Raw genomic sequence first — 16,237 nt, forward strand, 5'->3', positions numbered from 1 at the left:
TTTTAACAAAGAATGGAAACAGTTCTTAGATATGTTTCTGTATTCATGAAAACATTAAAAAGTATATATTCTGTGCTTGGCTAAATATCAAGCACAATATAAAAGTTCAAGTTTAATCATTTCTTGTGTAGCTTTATCCGTGACAGCATAAACAATGTGAACTTGACACACACACGTCAAGCTCCTTCATATTTCATCAAGTTAATAAATAATTAGTGTAGAAGATTGTGTGTGGAGATTAAATTGTTTAAATAATATACCTTTAGCTAATTTGCCCTGCCAGCAGTTGGGTTTTATTTTGCACTCTGACATGACATGCAGCACAGCAACCAGAACTAAATGAAAGAAAACTTACCAGTGGTTATGGTGCATGCTGGTAACCATATGATTAGCTCTTGTATGGATTTATGGGGGATCATCTGCATTATGAGTAAACTGCATCTGTGCAGTAACCTGATATTTTGATAAAGTGATCCAGACTGTTTAGTGAAAAAGGTTTATTGAGTAAGAAAAAACTGCATGAATAACAAAGTGCCTTGCATGTACAGCTAACACAATATTTGGCATTTCAAGTACTCAAGGAACTGAGAAGTCAATTGCACAAAGAAAACTTTGGTACTGTAATATTTTTTCCTGGCTCAGTTTAAAAAAAAAAAAAAAAAAAAAAAAAAAAGAAATTCCAAGAATATTTTAAGAAAGAAGAAAAAAGTCAGTGTGTAAACATGCTACAGTGTTCTGTTTACATTTCAAGTATATTTAAGTCAGTATTAACAAAACCACGGTAAACACTTACAGGACATTAACATTTAATACCAGAACAACCGCTGCATGTTTAAGTAGACAATGCAACAAGGTGGCATTGAAACTGCAGTACATGGGATATGAACTAGCTTACCGTGCATATCTATCAACCTCTGAACAGTAGAGAAAAACATAACTCTTTTATGAAGGCACTTTAACCCTAGTCAGGCGAAAATCCAGAGGGCACTAGTCCAGGCATTTATCAAATGCTAAGTAAGGACTAAATCCATTTGCATTTAAAGCCCCTTTAAGATGTGCACGACTTTACATTCACCTGATGGCGCCTCAACATTTTGTCAAGTTGTGCCAAAGAGCACCTGGTCAGGTTTCCGTAATGCTTACAACATCAATCTCGCCAGGTCTCTCCCACATCTTTGGGATGCAATAACATGTACATAATAGCATTTGTATCTCAACAGTTTAGTTTCAAAAGTGCATTAAGATTAAAATGTTCCTCTTTTAATCCTCTCAGCAGCACTATAAAACAAACAGAAGGACATACCGTGCAGAGAAAACTAAAAAAATTTTTTTTCCAACTACTCCACTAAATAAAGACGAGCATATTAAAATATGCTTGTTGCAAAAGTGGAAACATTGTGTGTATAATGTGGTTTCCTCCATCGCTGACATGTCCGATCAAACTCTCTGCGTCAACATTAACAAAATTAACTCTTAACAGTATGATATAATGATGTTTGAAAAGGGCTCAAATTACTACCACCCCCACAAATGAAGCATTTATTTTATTAGGTTTAATGACATGTACAGGGCATCAAAAGGAAAAAAAACTATCAAGACATCAAACACGTTTCAGATAAATCTCCGCCCAGTTCAAAGGTCAAGCTCAAATCTAGTCATGACATCCCATTGCAATGTTAGGTCGATACCAGTCATCTATATAAAAGAGAAAAACAAACAGCAAAACAGTTTAACATGATATTTTTTACCAAAATCAAATGAAATGATACAAATGGATCACTGAAACAGATACAGAAGGTACTCACTGCTTCTCGCTTGCGACGTTCCTGCGCTCTTTTGCGGGCCAGCTCTCTTTCTTTATCTAAAGACGACTGTGTGGTTAGAGGTTGCGTTTCTTTAGACCTTTGCTGTTCAACATGTTTGGGAGCATCCAAGGGACCTTCTGTGCAAATACTTCCAGGCAAACCCGAAACTTCCTTAACAGGCTGTGGGTTTTGTTCTGATTTACATGGGACTTGTAGACTAGAAGGAGAATACCCAAGTTACTGACTTTGCTCTCTTTAAATCAATCTATTATGTTTTCAGAGAAAAAAATATATATCTTGGCTTATAGCAACCAATACAGGCACTCAGTAGTTTTGGCATCTTTAAAACTTTGGCCAAAAGGCAACAACTGTATGCCAGACAACTTAATTAAATCTACCTATTAATTTAAATTCACATCGAATGCTTTAACTATTAACTGTGTGAACACCTGGTCTTTTCAGGAGCCTCGATCTTTTTGCTTTCATCCAACAATTTCTTTTTCAGTAGTTTTTCACGAAACACCTGGAAGATCTCTTTTGAGGACGTGGTTGGAGGTAGCGTCACCCTCTCTCTCGGTCTTCCCAATCTCACCCAAGGCTCGGTGTTTTTCACCACAATATCCTAAGCAAGGAAAATGACAATGTTTAGATACATTCACTTCAAACATTGGTGTGCATTTGTTGGCATCAACCAGCTAGGTTTTGGCCACTAGAGGGAAAAAACACAAAAAAAAGTTAAGTTGTAATAATTTAATGCCTTCTGGTGGTGGAAACACCACATTTGAAAGTATTTGCACCACTTTCTAATGAATAATGCACATAAAAAGCAGCACATCCTTGAACATTGATATAATTTCCAGCTATATCAGCACATAAAAGTGAGATAAATGATCATGACAGTTTTCTGGAGTATTAAACCAACCTTTTTGGGAATTTGGGGTTTTTCATCCTCAGCAGATTTACTCGCAGCATCAGTGTTAGGCACATTAATCAACTGCTTGTCAGGAAGATCTGCAGTGTATCTGAAATCTGCAATAATAAAGTTAACATTTCCTAACATTATGAAGAAAACGGTAGTTTTTAAAGATGGTGATGTAATAATAAGTGATTTAAAGCGACTTACTGGGTGTTATTTCGTCTTTGGATTGCAGAGGGCTGTCTCCAAGAGGGGACAGCACTGGACCCTGCAGGAAAAGCAAAATTTTGTTTAAAAAACGAGGTCTGCTACACAGAGCAAGCAGAAGCTCTTGGAGCAGCCAGGTACATGAAACAGAATATTTATTTGGTAATTCTGTTTGCTTACAGTTATGTCAGTCTACCATATGATATACCTAAACGGGAAGTTCAAGCACACGCTGATCTGGACTGTTAACAAGTTCAGTTGTTCTGCATTTACAACACCATGCATTTTTTCTAATATAGGACTATGTTGGACAAATGTTTTGACAATGTAACTGTGAGCAGAAGATGAGCCTGGTATCAAAATCAAGGCAAAAATGACACCTTTTATAAGCCAACTGTTTGGGCCAGCCCGCAACTGTACTAAACAAAAATAAGATTTTAGCTTTCAACTATGACACATGGAATGGGTGGGTGCAGTTTTTTCCACGTGGCTAACTCATGCACTCAAATTATGAAGGCTCCAAATTGCTGAGAAAAACCCCCCCAAACAAACAAAACATATCCCTACATAATGCAATAGTAAACTGCTGCTGGGAAAGATGGCAGATTCTGCTAGACTACACGTTCTTAATAAAGGTCTCTTCATTATCATTTCAGGCATGTTATTTTTTTTAAATCAGCTGCTGTTACTGACGTTGGCCTGTTCATAGTAGTTGCAGCACATGCCTACACATATTTCCTAACATATGATAAAACATGTATCTAATATCTACCCCAAAGCTGTTACAAAGCAGATTTTGTAAAAGTTGCCTTTGTGTGCAGAAATGTGCTTTTTTTGACGTACCTCAAATCTTGCAGCAGCCCAGTCCAGTGGCTCTATGGGAGATCCCATGGGGGATAAAAGTGCAGACAAATCTGGACAAACAGTAAATTACAGGAATTCATTCTCAACCCATTACAATGACACAAGAAGCAGATTTCTGCACATTTATTTAAACACACGTGCTACTATTGAGTAAAACCAACTAAAGGCAAGCATGAGTATTATATTCCAAACCAGGAGCGGGGGGAGGGTAAGGAGGCGCTAGTTCTTTGTCTGGCCTACCAGGTAAATGGGTGGTGGTAAAATCAGGTAACTGTTACTGTACTTTTCATGGTGGGAAAACTGTTAGTCCTGAGAAATAAAGAATCTTGTGGAAAGATCTTTTCAAGAGGCTGGTAAATCTTTTTTTACTTTTGGACAAATGTTGCATTTGTAAAGACAAAAACATTACCTGGAGGCGATAAAGTGAAGTCATCACAGGTTAGCGCTGCATCGTGCTGTGCTGGATGTCCTTCCCTGTTTGCTTTCTTTACAGACTGCCCATTAGCAAGAAGCTGACTGGTCTTGACGGATGCTTTCGTCAAATCTGCTCCTCCCAACATCTGTTTACCAGCATCATGTCTCACCTTTGACACAAGAAATTACAGTCTTACTTATCAATGTAACCCGCCAGCTTACACTGATCTATTGAATAAAGAAAAAAGAGAATCTTTTTACCTTTTTATTAACCTTTTCGCAATGGTCTTTAGATTCCCGCTTCCTCTTTTTCAGCACTGAAAAACATTGACAATAATAACTCATTTTGTGCCATAAATTGGAAAAACAAGACACTGTGAAATTTATAACAATTTGCTTTTCACACAACCTTCAAGAAAAGCTAAATAGTTCCAAGTGTTAATTAATTATTCATTTTTTCACCTGGACTTTTAAGCAGGTGGTTGCCCAAATAGGGTTAATGAAGTTTCGCTAGCTGGTATTTAATGATGTGCTACGTGATCGCTAGCGACACAGCTATGTTAGCATAACATAAACACAGTGAAGCTGGAGAATGAACACCAACTTTTTCCCACTTGATAAAAGTTAACGTGAGGGTTCCCGATGGTTAGGGACAAATGCAGTCGCATGGCAGGATGCTGTAAACGGACCAAACTTCAGCCAGGAGAACAAATGAGATAATCCATCCACAATACGAGGTTAGTCATTAATATACTGCTGCATGGGCTGGGCTGTAGTTACATCGTAAGGTTTTAAAAACTGAGCTTTGAAATGAATAGCGGTAATAAAAAGCGAGAGAGGCTGACAGTGATCACTGACTGTTTTTAGGGGCTTTTTGAGATTAAAAAGAACAAGATACAAAGCATTAAAACGGGTTAAACAGCCTTATTAAACGCAGGGTAGTTTGGGCCCAGAAGCAGGATTCATCATGTCATCATTTAAAGACCGGATACCTAAAAAAAAAAAGTAGCTGGTAAGCATATGATTAGATTTTTTACTCCTTTAATTTAGGCTACAGCCTCTTAAAGTTTCCTGTTCAAACATCATAAAAAACAAGCTATTTGAGATATCTTCGCAGCATAAAATAAGAATAGTTTGTTACATAAGCTCTCATTTATTTTTTATTTTAAAAAAAAAAAAAAAAAAACAAGAGAGAGAGAAAAAAAGCAATAAGACCCTGTCATCAGAGAGAGCACACATGCCTGACTGCACCAATCGCCCATCAGAGATGCCGTTTTTCAGCCTCGCATAAATTTACTTTATGAGTTATGCTTTTTCTGTTTAATGGCACCACTATTATGCAACACACTTCAGTGCCTACTAAAACAATGAAAAAAATACCCCCCAAAAGACCGAGACTTTACTGCAGCTGTCATTGGTACAAACATGCAGGACTCATCCATGTCAACAGATTACAAAAAGGTGTGTATGAAATGTAAAAAAAAAGAAAAAAGAAAAAAGAAAAGAGACCTTTATAATTGAATAAATAAATAAAACAAATTAATGAAAAAAGGCACCCATGTAAGAAAGAAGGGGAAAAAGAGATGGAGAAGCTGAAGACAGCACCAGACCTGATTCAGTGTCCTTGGCATCACAGGCGGTAGAAAGACTACTCGAGCTGCTGCTGTCGGATGAGCTGCTGCTGTCGGATGAGCTGCTGCTGTCGGATGAGCTGCTGCTGCTGCTCCCACTTGAGGAGCAGCTGAGACCAGGAGAGGCCACGACTTGAGCTGTTAAAACAAGACTGACATTTTTACACTGTCTCACACGTGGAAGTACCATTGCAACAAATCTGTTTCTTACCTGATGACCTCTTTTTACCAGTTAAGTGCTGGTCTTTGCCGACAGTCTGAGACGTTCCACCATACTTTGGTTTTGCAGTCTGGATTGCTCCTGTGGGCTTGGGTCTGTTTTCTGAGAAGCACGACATACAGGTCATCAACAACAGAATTGAAAAATTATGTTTCTATTTAACATAACATTGTTTTTATTGTTTAATTATTTTGCTGTAAATACTATAATTTTATCAGTTTGTGTTGATAAGTAGAAAAATATCAGTATAATTCCCATTATTTTCCAGACTGGACAGACTTTTTTAATTTTTTTTTTTAAATCTACTCTTCAGCCATTTTTGAAAAATTCATGCTAGATACATTTGTGGAGCAGAATTTTGGTTTCTAACTACTGAGAATATCTTATAATATAAATATTCATATAGTGCAGCAGTCTCCAACCCCCGGGCCACAGACTGGAGTCGTTTGGTACCGGGCCGCGAGAGTTGAGGCTCCGGTGTGAAATGTATGTTTTTCAGGGTTTTTATTGTTTTTTAGCGTTATTTTGTTATCGTTTTTATCGTTAACTCGGTCTTCCTGGGTCTTTTCACTTGTGTTATGAATAAATCTTATTTTCTTCTGTACCGGTGCTAGTTTTATTTTGTTGTATTTATCCACGACACCTTAAAAGCCGGAGTTTATTTATGCTACATGATTCCATACATTTTGCCTCATATTTTTGATGTCTTCAGCGTGTATTTAAAAGGCAGAAAGTAGTAAAAATAAACAAAAGCCATTAAATGAGTTGTTGTGTTGTGTCCAAACCTTTGACTTGTACTGTATGTATAAAGACAAGCATATACTAAACCTAATATTTCTTTTACCATTACTGGACAGATTTTGACTGCTTGACCTGATAAGCAAGCACTGTCACTGTAAAGACACTTCAAGTTTAGCAGACTAACTTGTATTTTCTGATTAAGTCACGCTGTACTTACTTGTTACATTCTTGATGGATTTAGTCAGACACTCTGCGACGAACCTCTGCAGAGCTCGCAGTGTGGAAGGCTTGAGAATGTCAAAGTCAACTTCAATCTCCTCCAGAGTAGAATCTCGCAGACAAGACTCCCTGGTGTGGATGATTTTCACCAACTTGCCCAGTTTGTCACCAGGCAGCTTGTTGATGTCCAGTTTTAACTGTTTCTTCTCCTGGTAAGTAATTGGTGCCAATGGGGCTGAACCCTCATCTTTCATGGATTCACGGAGATTAGGAGGTCTGGTTTCTTTCCTATACATACATATGAAATATTTATGTTTAGTTTATATAGTAGCATACACAGCCCAACAGTTTATGTTAGGTAAAAAATACAAAAATATTGATTGATTAAGTGGGGTTCACTTACAAGGAAGAGCTCCTGCTGGGTGCGATACTTTGAACAACAGATTTGTATTTAAAGGATTTGTTCTTTAGTTGAGCTATATCCTTTTCCCTTGATCTCTTTTCCTTCTTCAGCTTTTCTCTCTTCCTTGATTTCATCATGGGATCCTGGACAAACTTCTTCAGCTGCTCACTGACAGCCTTCAACTGAAAAGCGAGCCATTTAAGTTAAGTATAGAGCACTGAAGTAATTTATTTCTCAAAGCTTGCTTGTTACTGTGTGCGCAATACTGACCTGATCCTCCAGATTGGCAAGCAGAATGGCTCTCCCTTCTGATGAAAATTCTTCCTCAGATGATGAGCTTTTGCTGCCAGAACTTTCTGAAGTTGACAGACTTCCATTTCGGTTTCCTTTTCCCTTTTCTTGCTGATGTGATGTCTGACAGGACTCTGCTTCATGGGGAAGCTTCAGATACCGGGCCTCAAAAACTTCCTGTTAAAACAAAATATTTTTGCAGTATTGTTAGCAATTACACCAACTGTAATTCGTCAACTGACATAGGTTAGTCTATACAACTGTTACAGGGGCATGTCAAAGCAAGTTGTATTTGAAGGCCTTTTGTTTTGTTTTTTGGGGGGGATGATTAGTGGCAAAAATGCTCCATCATGCACAAAGAAATTGTAAACCTCCCCTATTGTACAAAAAGTGCTCATAATCACAGGATAGTTAGACAAGCAAAGACACTTTCCTCCTAAAAGTCCACACTAGTTTTTTTTTTTTTAACATTTTGCAGCTGCAACTAAGTGAAAAACTATTTATCTGGGGGTGTTTTTAGAGTTCAATTTAAACTGGTTCAAAAGGTGTATGTGTGGAACAAGTTACTGCTAAGACGCACTCTAACATATAATAAGCATGCTGTTGTTGTGCTTCTGTTTAGTGTCTTGTACATGTGGCTCATGATGATACAACACTGTAAATGGTTTCAAATCATATAACACTTGTTAACTGCAATGTTCTCAGAAGTTAGCAAACAGCAGATAAATCACTTAAGTGGGAATCTGCTCAGGAGGAGGAGGAGATTTCAAGTTTAGCACCTAAAACACATTTGCTTTTTAGGCCCAGAGCCCCATCCCCAGAGGAAGCAACCAGCAGCAATTTGGCAACCAGGGATAACAGGAAGCCGATGCCATTTTGCAAGCTGAGGTGTGCGGGTACAACTTTAAGGCATGTAATTAAAAGACATATCAACTAGTGACCAACAATAAGCAACCAACCAATGTCGGACAAGTGACTTTCATTCGATGTGAATGCGGCTTTAAGGACATGCAAAATGCATGTGAAGGTAAACATAAAACATAACTTACATTTAAATATTGTCCTACTGATTTAAGAAATCAATAAATTGATAAACTGTACCTGAAGTTTTCTTGCCATGTGTACCACCTCATTTGAAGGTGGATTGTATTTGTAACAGTTGGAGAACATCAAGCGAACATCGGCAGCAAACACTTTTGCTTTTCCGTACTCTCCATGATCCATCTTTTTCTGAGGAAGTAACATTTTTGTTGAGAAAACTGATTTACCATATACTGGAAATCACATTACATGCTTCAGTTAATCAGCTCAGACATTTTACCTTGATAGTACTCAGGTCCATGGGATGCTTGATGATATCATGGTAGTCATGCAAACCCAAAGCAACCGCATCAACTGGCACATAAAAGGGCCATGCATATGCAGAGTGCCTCTTTGAGAGCAGCTCCTTCAGGATATCATTGCAGCATCTGAGCTGCTCAGACAGTCTGACCTTCTTGGCCTCAATGAGAGGCAATTCTTTCTTAGGACGCTTGGTGGGCCTTCCACTGCCTCTGTGGGAGATCAGCATACAAGGTGCTGAATGTTCAGCAGGGGAGACTTCACTACTGGTGATCACTGAGGTGGTGGTGGGGTCTGCTTTCCGCTTGAGACCTTTTTTGCTCTAGATATTAAAAAAGGAAAAAAGCAGTGGGACACAAATAACAAAAGTGACATTTAAAAGTTTGTTTTAAGGCACAAAAACAATCAGTAATAAATATGATTAATAGCTTTTGACATCATTCATTAATGATGATCATCTATATGCGATGATGCACTTACTATACTAAATGCATGCACTGTTTGAGGTCTTTGGTTAGACAATCGCATAAGGAACCGTTACTAGTACAGCTAAGTTTATGTAAAACGTTTATCTCACATTTTACTTAAATAGAACACTGCATGATTTTATGTATATTCTGAAAGTTGCTTGCAAACCATTTCGGTGCTTAGTGTGGAGTCAGTTTGTGCAGAGAGCTGGATGGGTAGGCTCGACTGAGGGACATCTGGAGGAATGACTGTCACAGTCTGCTGAAGAACAACCTCTGACATGAGGGATCGGTGCTTTAATGCATCTGCATCACAGGTGATAAAGTTAAACATGAACAAAATTTTATATGGTGAACAAAATCAGTGCAATTTTAATATCTTCCTGTGGTAACATCGTAATATCATTTTTGAAGTTTCTCTTTCTCATTTAAAATTTTACAAAAATTATAAGACAGGACAAAATGACCCTGCATTACTAGTTAGGAGCATGCAACATACCTGCATTAGACTGTTTCCCTTTTTGTAGGTCCTTTGTAGTGACTTCTACCACAAACTCTTCCTGAGGCATTTTAGAAAGTTTCTGCAGAAAAAGCTTTTCGAGGGTTTTTGCCATAAAAACAATATCATCCCCAGGCTGTGGAAAGACAAATGATGCATTAAATAGGAAAAAAAGGCAAATGTGCTTTTGTGACAGTTTAAACTGCTGAGATGCATTCCAATACTGTTAAGCACCAAAAGTTACACAAAACAAAAGTGTGACTTTGTTATTTTTTTGTCCAGCTTTTTTTCCATTGTAGGACTACTTCTGATTTTTGTACATCTTGCTTCTGTGAAGGAATATGAAATGTGCTTTGTGGTTACATTTTGGTATCATACAGCAACATAACTATTATCATCTTACCTTGTTGTACACATAGCAGTTGGTGAACATAATATTGAAGTCTTCTATGCAGTCAACTGCTTGCCAGTAGTAACTATTCTTTAGCCGCTTCTTAATGGTGCCAAGATCCATTGGATTTGTAATAATTGTATAATAATCCTGAAGACAAAGACATGAACATGAAAACATGCCTTTCTGAAGTGTGGCTCATGAAGACAGTTTTAGGTTCAAACATTAAATACACATGACTGCAGTCTTACTGCAGTGCTACAACTACATTTTTACTACTTACTGGGAGACACAGTGCCACTGCATCCACTGGCTGATAAAAAGGCCATGAGTATTGATGCCTCCATAAAGCTTGGAGCGCCACCTTCTCCAGATATTGTAGCTGATTGGTTACACGTCCAGGCCTCTTGGAATTTATGACCTCTGGTGGAGGGGGATTTCCACTCACAGGGGGGCCGACGTTCCCTTCAGACATTGCGATATCCAAATTGCATGCAGGGGGAAAGCCACCTGGAAATTGCTTTGCAGAAACTCGATGCTCGTAGCACGTTTTCCTACATGTCAAGTGAAAAAAGGAAAGCATCTGCTGATTAAACCAACAATAATATAACAAAACTACTTTACTACAAGAATGCCGCAAACTAGTCTCTCGACCCCCTAAATTCTTAAAAATTTATATTGACCATTAATACTCCCCGTGACTGCTATAGCATTCATATTCTTGATATAAAATTGAAGACTTAAATGTCAGATACATATAGGTAAAATTAAGTATTGAACATGTCACCAGTTTTCTAAGTAAATATATTTCGAAAGATGCTATTTACATGAAATTCCCCCAAGATGTCAGTAACAATCCATCCATTTCACACGTGCAAAGAAGTCAAACCATAAATATCCATAAATGATGTGCAATAATGAGAAATGACACAGGGAAAAGTATTGAACACATGAAGAAAGAGAGGTGCAAACGGGTATGGACGTCATGACCCAAACTGAAATCTATCAGTAATTAGAAAGCAAGCCTGCCTCTTTATCAGCTGATATTAATTTGCAGTCCCAACTGAAGGCCTATAAAAAGAGGTTTCATTACCAAGGTATCACACAGCCAATAAATAATATAAAAAAAAAAAAGAAGTTGTAGTAGTTGTAGTCATTACACAAGAAACATCCCTTGATATGTAAAACTATTGATCGCACTTAAGACCTTTGCAACCTTGTTTTTGCAAAACATACTGATGGCATTGTTTACAAAAGAATTTCTAAATTAATGAAGGTTCTAGTAAGCAACGTTGTGGCCATAATCTGGAAGTGGAAAGAACACCATTTCAACATGAACCAGCCACAACCAGGTGTTCTTGGCAAGATTTTAGACAGATGAGTGAAAAGAACTATCAGCTGTCCAAGAGCCAAGGACCACTTGTGAAAAGACCTGGAATCAGCAGGTACAATGGTTCTGAAGAAAACAGTAAGTAATGAAACGAACTGCCATGGCCTGTATGTGCATTTACCATGGAAGACTCCATTGTATGATGAAGCACTTTTAAATTTTGCTGAACAATATTTATACAAGCTTGTGAAATACTAGGGGAAATATAGTGTGGTCAGATGAGACCAAAATTGAACTCTTTGGATGCCACAATACACGCCATGTTTGGAGGTCAAAGGGCACTTTCTATTAGCCCAAAACACCAATAGTGAAATCTGGAGGTGGGAATATCATGATGTGGGTCTGTTGGATGGAAAAAATTACCAAGACATTTTTAATTAAAATCTGTTTCCATCTACCAGGATGATGAAACTGAAACAAGGGTGGACATTTCAGCAAGACAGTGATACCAAATGCAGAGCCAAGGAAACTCAATTGGTTTAAGGAAAGAAAATTAAGCTGCTTGGACGGCCAAGCCAATCACTCGACCTGAATCCAAATCTATGGAAAGAACTAAAGGTCAGAGTTCAAAGCAGGGGCCCAGGGAAACCTGCAGGATTTAACGACTGTGTGGAAGAACAGCCCCTCCCTTTTTTTGTAAAAAGTATCAAACAAATTAAGTTTTCAAAAAAATTTCATTAAGTGCGTTCAATACTTTTCCCTGCGTCATTTCTCATTTTTACGCATAATTTATGGACATTCATGGTTGGATTTCTTTGCATGTATGGACTGGATGTGTTGCAAATTTCTGGTGAGAATTTCATGTCAATAGCACCTTTAGATATATCTTTATTTAGAAATTTGATGACGTGTTTGATACTTAATTTACCCACTGTATGAAAAAAAAAGGTAAAGCTGCAAAGGATGAATCTTTTTTCTCTTAAAAAAACCTTAATATCAATAAATGAGTCTAACAACTATAGTCTCTTCAGCAGAAAATGAGTATGTACAAACACTTAGATTTATAGCAGAATCAAAACAGAAAAGAAATATTTAAAAAAAAACAACAACAAATAACTCTTTAAGAATGGAAGCTTAGGAGAGGCTCATTTGTGCTAGACACATGTAATACTGCCATCTACAGCATCTCTCCAAAACTGCTCCAGTGCACATTTTACTTCAGATGAAGCAGCAGTATGTTTGCATCCTTTAAGTACACTATGTGGGTCTGATACGTTGGGGTATTGTTACCCATCCTTTTCAATCATACATTAATGAGCATTCTAAATAGTTAAACATACACTGAATTACTGGAAACGGTCTTATTAATCACTTAGTTGTGGTCTCCTTTTAGTGCTGGCTGCCAGCAGTTATTCAGGGCCTGTTCAAGTTATTCAGTGTGACACTGAATTCAACTCTAAAAAGAGGATAATGGTTTCTACAAACATATGTACCATAAGTGAATCTGTCCCCTCAATGTGCTTGGGAAAGTAATTTGTAAATGTGGTGACTAAAGATCTGTGTAATGATGATGATGTACAGATTCACAGTTGTAAACTGTGTGCTGAAGGAAATATGTTGGATTGCAAATTATACATGTACAGGTGATAGGATTCGGGATTTTGCTCATGTTTGCAAGCTAAGTATTTCTCTCCTGACCTCCTTTGTAGATAATAATGATGATTTGAACCAAACACCCAACATTCCATCAGCATTTCTGATGAGGCAGTAGATGGATCAACAGAAGATCCAGATGCATCTCTGAGAAATAATTTAATTGCATGATTTTCAGATACCGTTTATCTGCAGTAGATTAAATTTTTTTAAGGCATTCACACCTTTTGTTCTTTACTGGTTTTATTTTCTCTGACACACCAGATGCCAAGTTATCAGCCAACAGATCACTGGGAATTACCTAGTTTGATTCCTGGTCAACCTGTGTTACTTTTTTTCATAGATTAAAGTGAAGAAATTTGAACAGGGCATCTTTTTGCAGCAGGCTGAGGGTAAAGATACAATTCATCACTTAAGTAAGGTGCCTTTTTTATGCTTAAATGATTCATAGGTCGACGTTATAACAAAAAATCCCCTAAAAATGGTCAGGCACAAGAATTGTACTGAAATTGAGTTAAAAGACAGCCATCTAGACAGCCTTCGGAAAGCCTGGAGAGCTATTGCTGAATACAAAGAAAGTCTGTGTGCATGGAGTAAAAGATCGACAAATTAGGGGCAACTCACGACTCATGCACAGTACTAGGCATCAGTATCGTAAATTTAAATTAAATATTTAATATTAACTATGTATTATTTCTCCACCGATTAAAGTGCTTCACGTCACCTGCTTTTAAGCAACGAGCAGCCAAGAGCTTGGAGAGATGCACAGGAGTGCGTCTCTCGCCCTCTCTGTCAAACCAATAAATGGCAGGCACATTTAAAAAACCAGCTTCAGTCACGCCCACCGGTTAGTCCGCCTGCCTGCTAACGTTACCAACAGTCGGTGTACTATACCAAATAAAATAACCACAGTTGCCGCGTACTAACGGAGCAATTTAAGTAGCAGCATTTTGTATTTTATGCACTAACAACCTTGATAATATGCTAATGCTCCCGGATGAGTTTGGTCGTCAGCGCTAGAAAGTTAAACGCTTTGTATTTTTCATCTCTGCACATTTTAGCAGTTGAATCTTGCACAAAAAAAAAACCCTTAACAGCTAGTCTGTAAATTATTTTCTTCTTTTCAACGCAAGTCGCTTTAGGCAAGCATTTAACGCGGCTAAGCGCGCTAATAACCGAAGTGTTTAGAAGCGGTCACGTTTCATTAGTCTTCCTATCAGTTTGATGACTTTTATATAAGTCCAACATATTGGGAAATAAAAATTCACCAACCACCATAATACAAATTTGCTCTGGTTATCATCACTACTACCTTAGTCGTCGTCTTTGTCGTACTAACAAACATTACCTTACGAGATTTCGCGGAATCCTGCGTTCAACTCTTCGGTAGTGGACGTTTCTAAGGCAACCACTTCAAATTTATACACCTCTGCTCAAGACTCCAGACTTGATTGGCCTATATTCTACCTACCTACCCGTGTTTTTCTTTGAAATAGTTTTAAAAAATGACATTAAAATCACCGTCACACAGCCTCCTGCAAAGTGTTTAGCTAACTGTTTTTCTCTTTAAACCATGAGTTACAGATTTATGTTGAGCGTTCCCAACAAAATGGTAACTCGATAACATCCCAGTACATTATCGGTTGCTTCCGCTGAGCAACTCCTGCAAATAATAATGCCACTCGCCTGGTTTGTAAGCCTGCGAAAGCAGGCTGCGGACTTGTGGTAACTGTGGGGAGAAACGTGTCTGTGGCTCACCGGGAACACAAAACCGGGATCTGGGCGGAGCGATGAGTTTACGGGCTGACTCAGAAACGGGAAATTTGCCTTCATTAAACAGAACTAAGCTACAAAACAATTCTCAGCAGCGAACATCCCTTGTGTTACGTCTACTTGATTTATTAAGCGATTTTGTCTATCGTCTTCGTGGTTTTTTTTTTTTAAAAAAAGTATATTTATAAGGAAACAACTTGAAATACGCGCCTTTACTCAAAGTTTTCATTTAATTTTTTTGTACTTTTGAAAATGCAACGAGACATTACAATTTCTAATCAATAGTAAACAGTTTTAAGGGCTTTTCTTAGTTGTGAAAGGAAAGTGGAAAATATTAGAGGGCTTGAGGTGAATCTGACTTTTACAAGGATCACCTGAAGCAGACATAATTTTACTTCCTGCGAAATAGAAACAGGCCTTGAATTTAAGTTGAAATTGAGTTAACATTTAAAAATAACAAAATTGGTGTTATTAAGTACGAACAATTAAAATAAAACAAGACTTCAATGAGTTTGAGTGTGTCTATGCAGTGACAATAAAATTGCCAGGACTGGGTCAAATTTCTTCATTGTGTAATGCTATTTAATACAAATTTGTCCAGAATTCACCAAACACCCCCCCTTTAAATATTTCCAATCTTGTGTTTAAAATGAGTTTGTGCCAAATGAAATGCTGGAATCTAATTACCCCTATTAAAAGGTGGAGGCTGTAGGCTACTATACCACAACAAGTGGATTGCTGCTTCTTTGGTGGAATTTCTTCTTCCTGCTGCTGCTCTTTTTAATGAAAGGAGAACTTTGCTCTTATAATTCAAGTGGTGCATGTTTTAAATTTTCAATTATTTCATTAATTAATTTAGTGGCAATATTATTTCTAATTATTCCTTTCCTTATTATTGAACCTGAATGGTCAACTCAGTGCTTTTAGGTATGTAGACATGGTGAAGATGACCTGCTGAAGTTCAAACTGAGCATCAGAATGGGGAAGAAAGGTGATTTAAGTGACTTTAAACATGCATGATTGTCAGTATCAGACAGGCTGGTTTTGAGTATTTCAGAATCTGTTGATCTAC

At 37.7% G+C, this 16,237-nt stretch overlaps 1 protein-coding gene across 3 annotated transcripts; it reads right to left on the minus strand.

Moving 5' to 3' along the window:
* Positions 1–494: 494 nt before the first annotated feature.
* On the minus strand, positions 495–15,193 carry brdt (bromodomain, testis-specific). Of its 3 annotated transcripts, none has more exons than XM_040040471.1 (20): positions 15,079–15,193; positions 10,693–10,963; positions 10,422–10,559; positions 10,019–10,154; positions 9,689–9,825; positions 9,033–9,374; positions 8,813–8,941; positions 7,691–7,888; positions 7,421–7,602; positions 7,016–7,305; positions 6,049–6,159; positions 5,817–5,975; positions 4,468–4,523; positions 4,202–4,376; positions 3,772–3,842; positions 2,929–2,989; positions 2,728–2,834; positions 2,255–2,427; positions 1,806–2,022; positions 495–1,695 (listed from the first exon to the last, which is right to left on the minus strand). In XM_040040471.1, exons 2-20 carry the CDS (start codon positions 10,882–10,884, stop codon positions 1,633–1,635), a joined length of 2,937 nt encoding a protein of 978 aa, XP_039896405.1. In that variant the 5' UTR covers positions 10,885–10,963; positions 15,079–15,193; the 3' UTR covers positions 495–1,632. The 3 variants fall into 3 exon arrangements, with proteins under 3 accessions (XP_039896405.1, XP_039896404.1, XP_039896406.1); XM_040040470.1 differs by lacking the exon at positions 15,079–15,193 and adding an exon at positions 14,741–14,824; XM_040040472.1 differs by lacking the exon at positions 15,079–15,193 and adding an exon at positions 14,705–14,742.
* Between the last annotated feature and the right edge of the window lie 1,044 nt (positions 15,194–16,237).

Source organism: Simochromis diagramma, unplaced genomic scaffold (assembly GCF_900408965.1).
Source record: "Simochromis diagramma unplaced genomic scaffold, fSimDia1.1 OVJJ01000026.1, whole genome shotgun sequence".
NCBI lineage: Eukaryota > Metazoa > Chordata > Actinopteri > Cichliformes > Cichlidae > Simochromis > Simochromis diagramma.

Bases quoted from the DNA above. Each gene is read 5' to 3' on its own strand.
- brdt (XM_040040471.1), bottom strand. From the start codon at position 10,884: ATGTCTGAAGGGAACGTCGGCCCCCCTGTGAGTGGAAATCCCCCTCCA. The intron at 10,560-10,692 runs GTAAGTAGTAAA...CTTTGTCTTCAG, and splicing joins CAGTGGCACTGTGTCTCCCA to GATTATTATACAATTATTAC. The intron at 5,976-6,048 runs GTAAGAAACAGA...TTGTTTTAACAG, and splicing joins TGGTAAAAAGAGGTCATCAG to CTCAAGTCGTGGCCTCTCCT.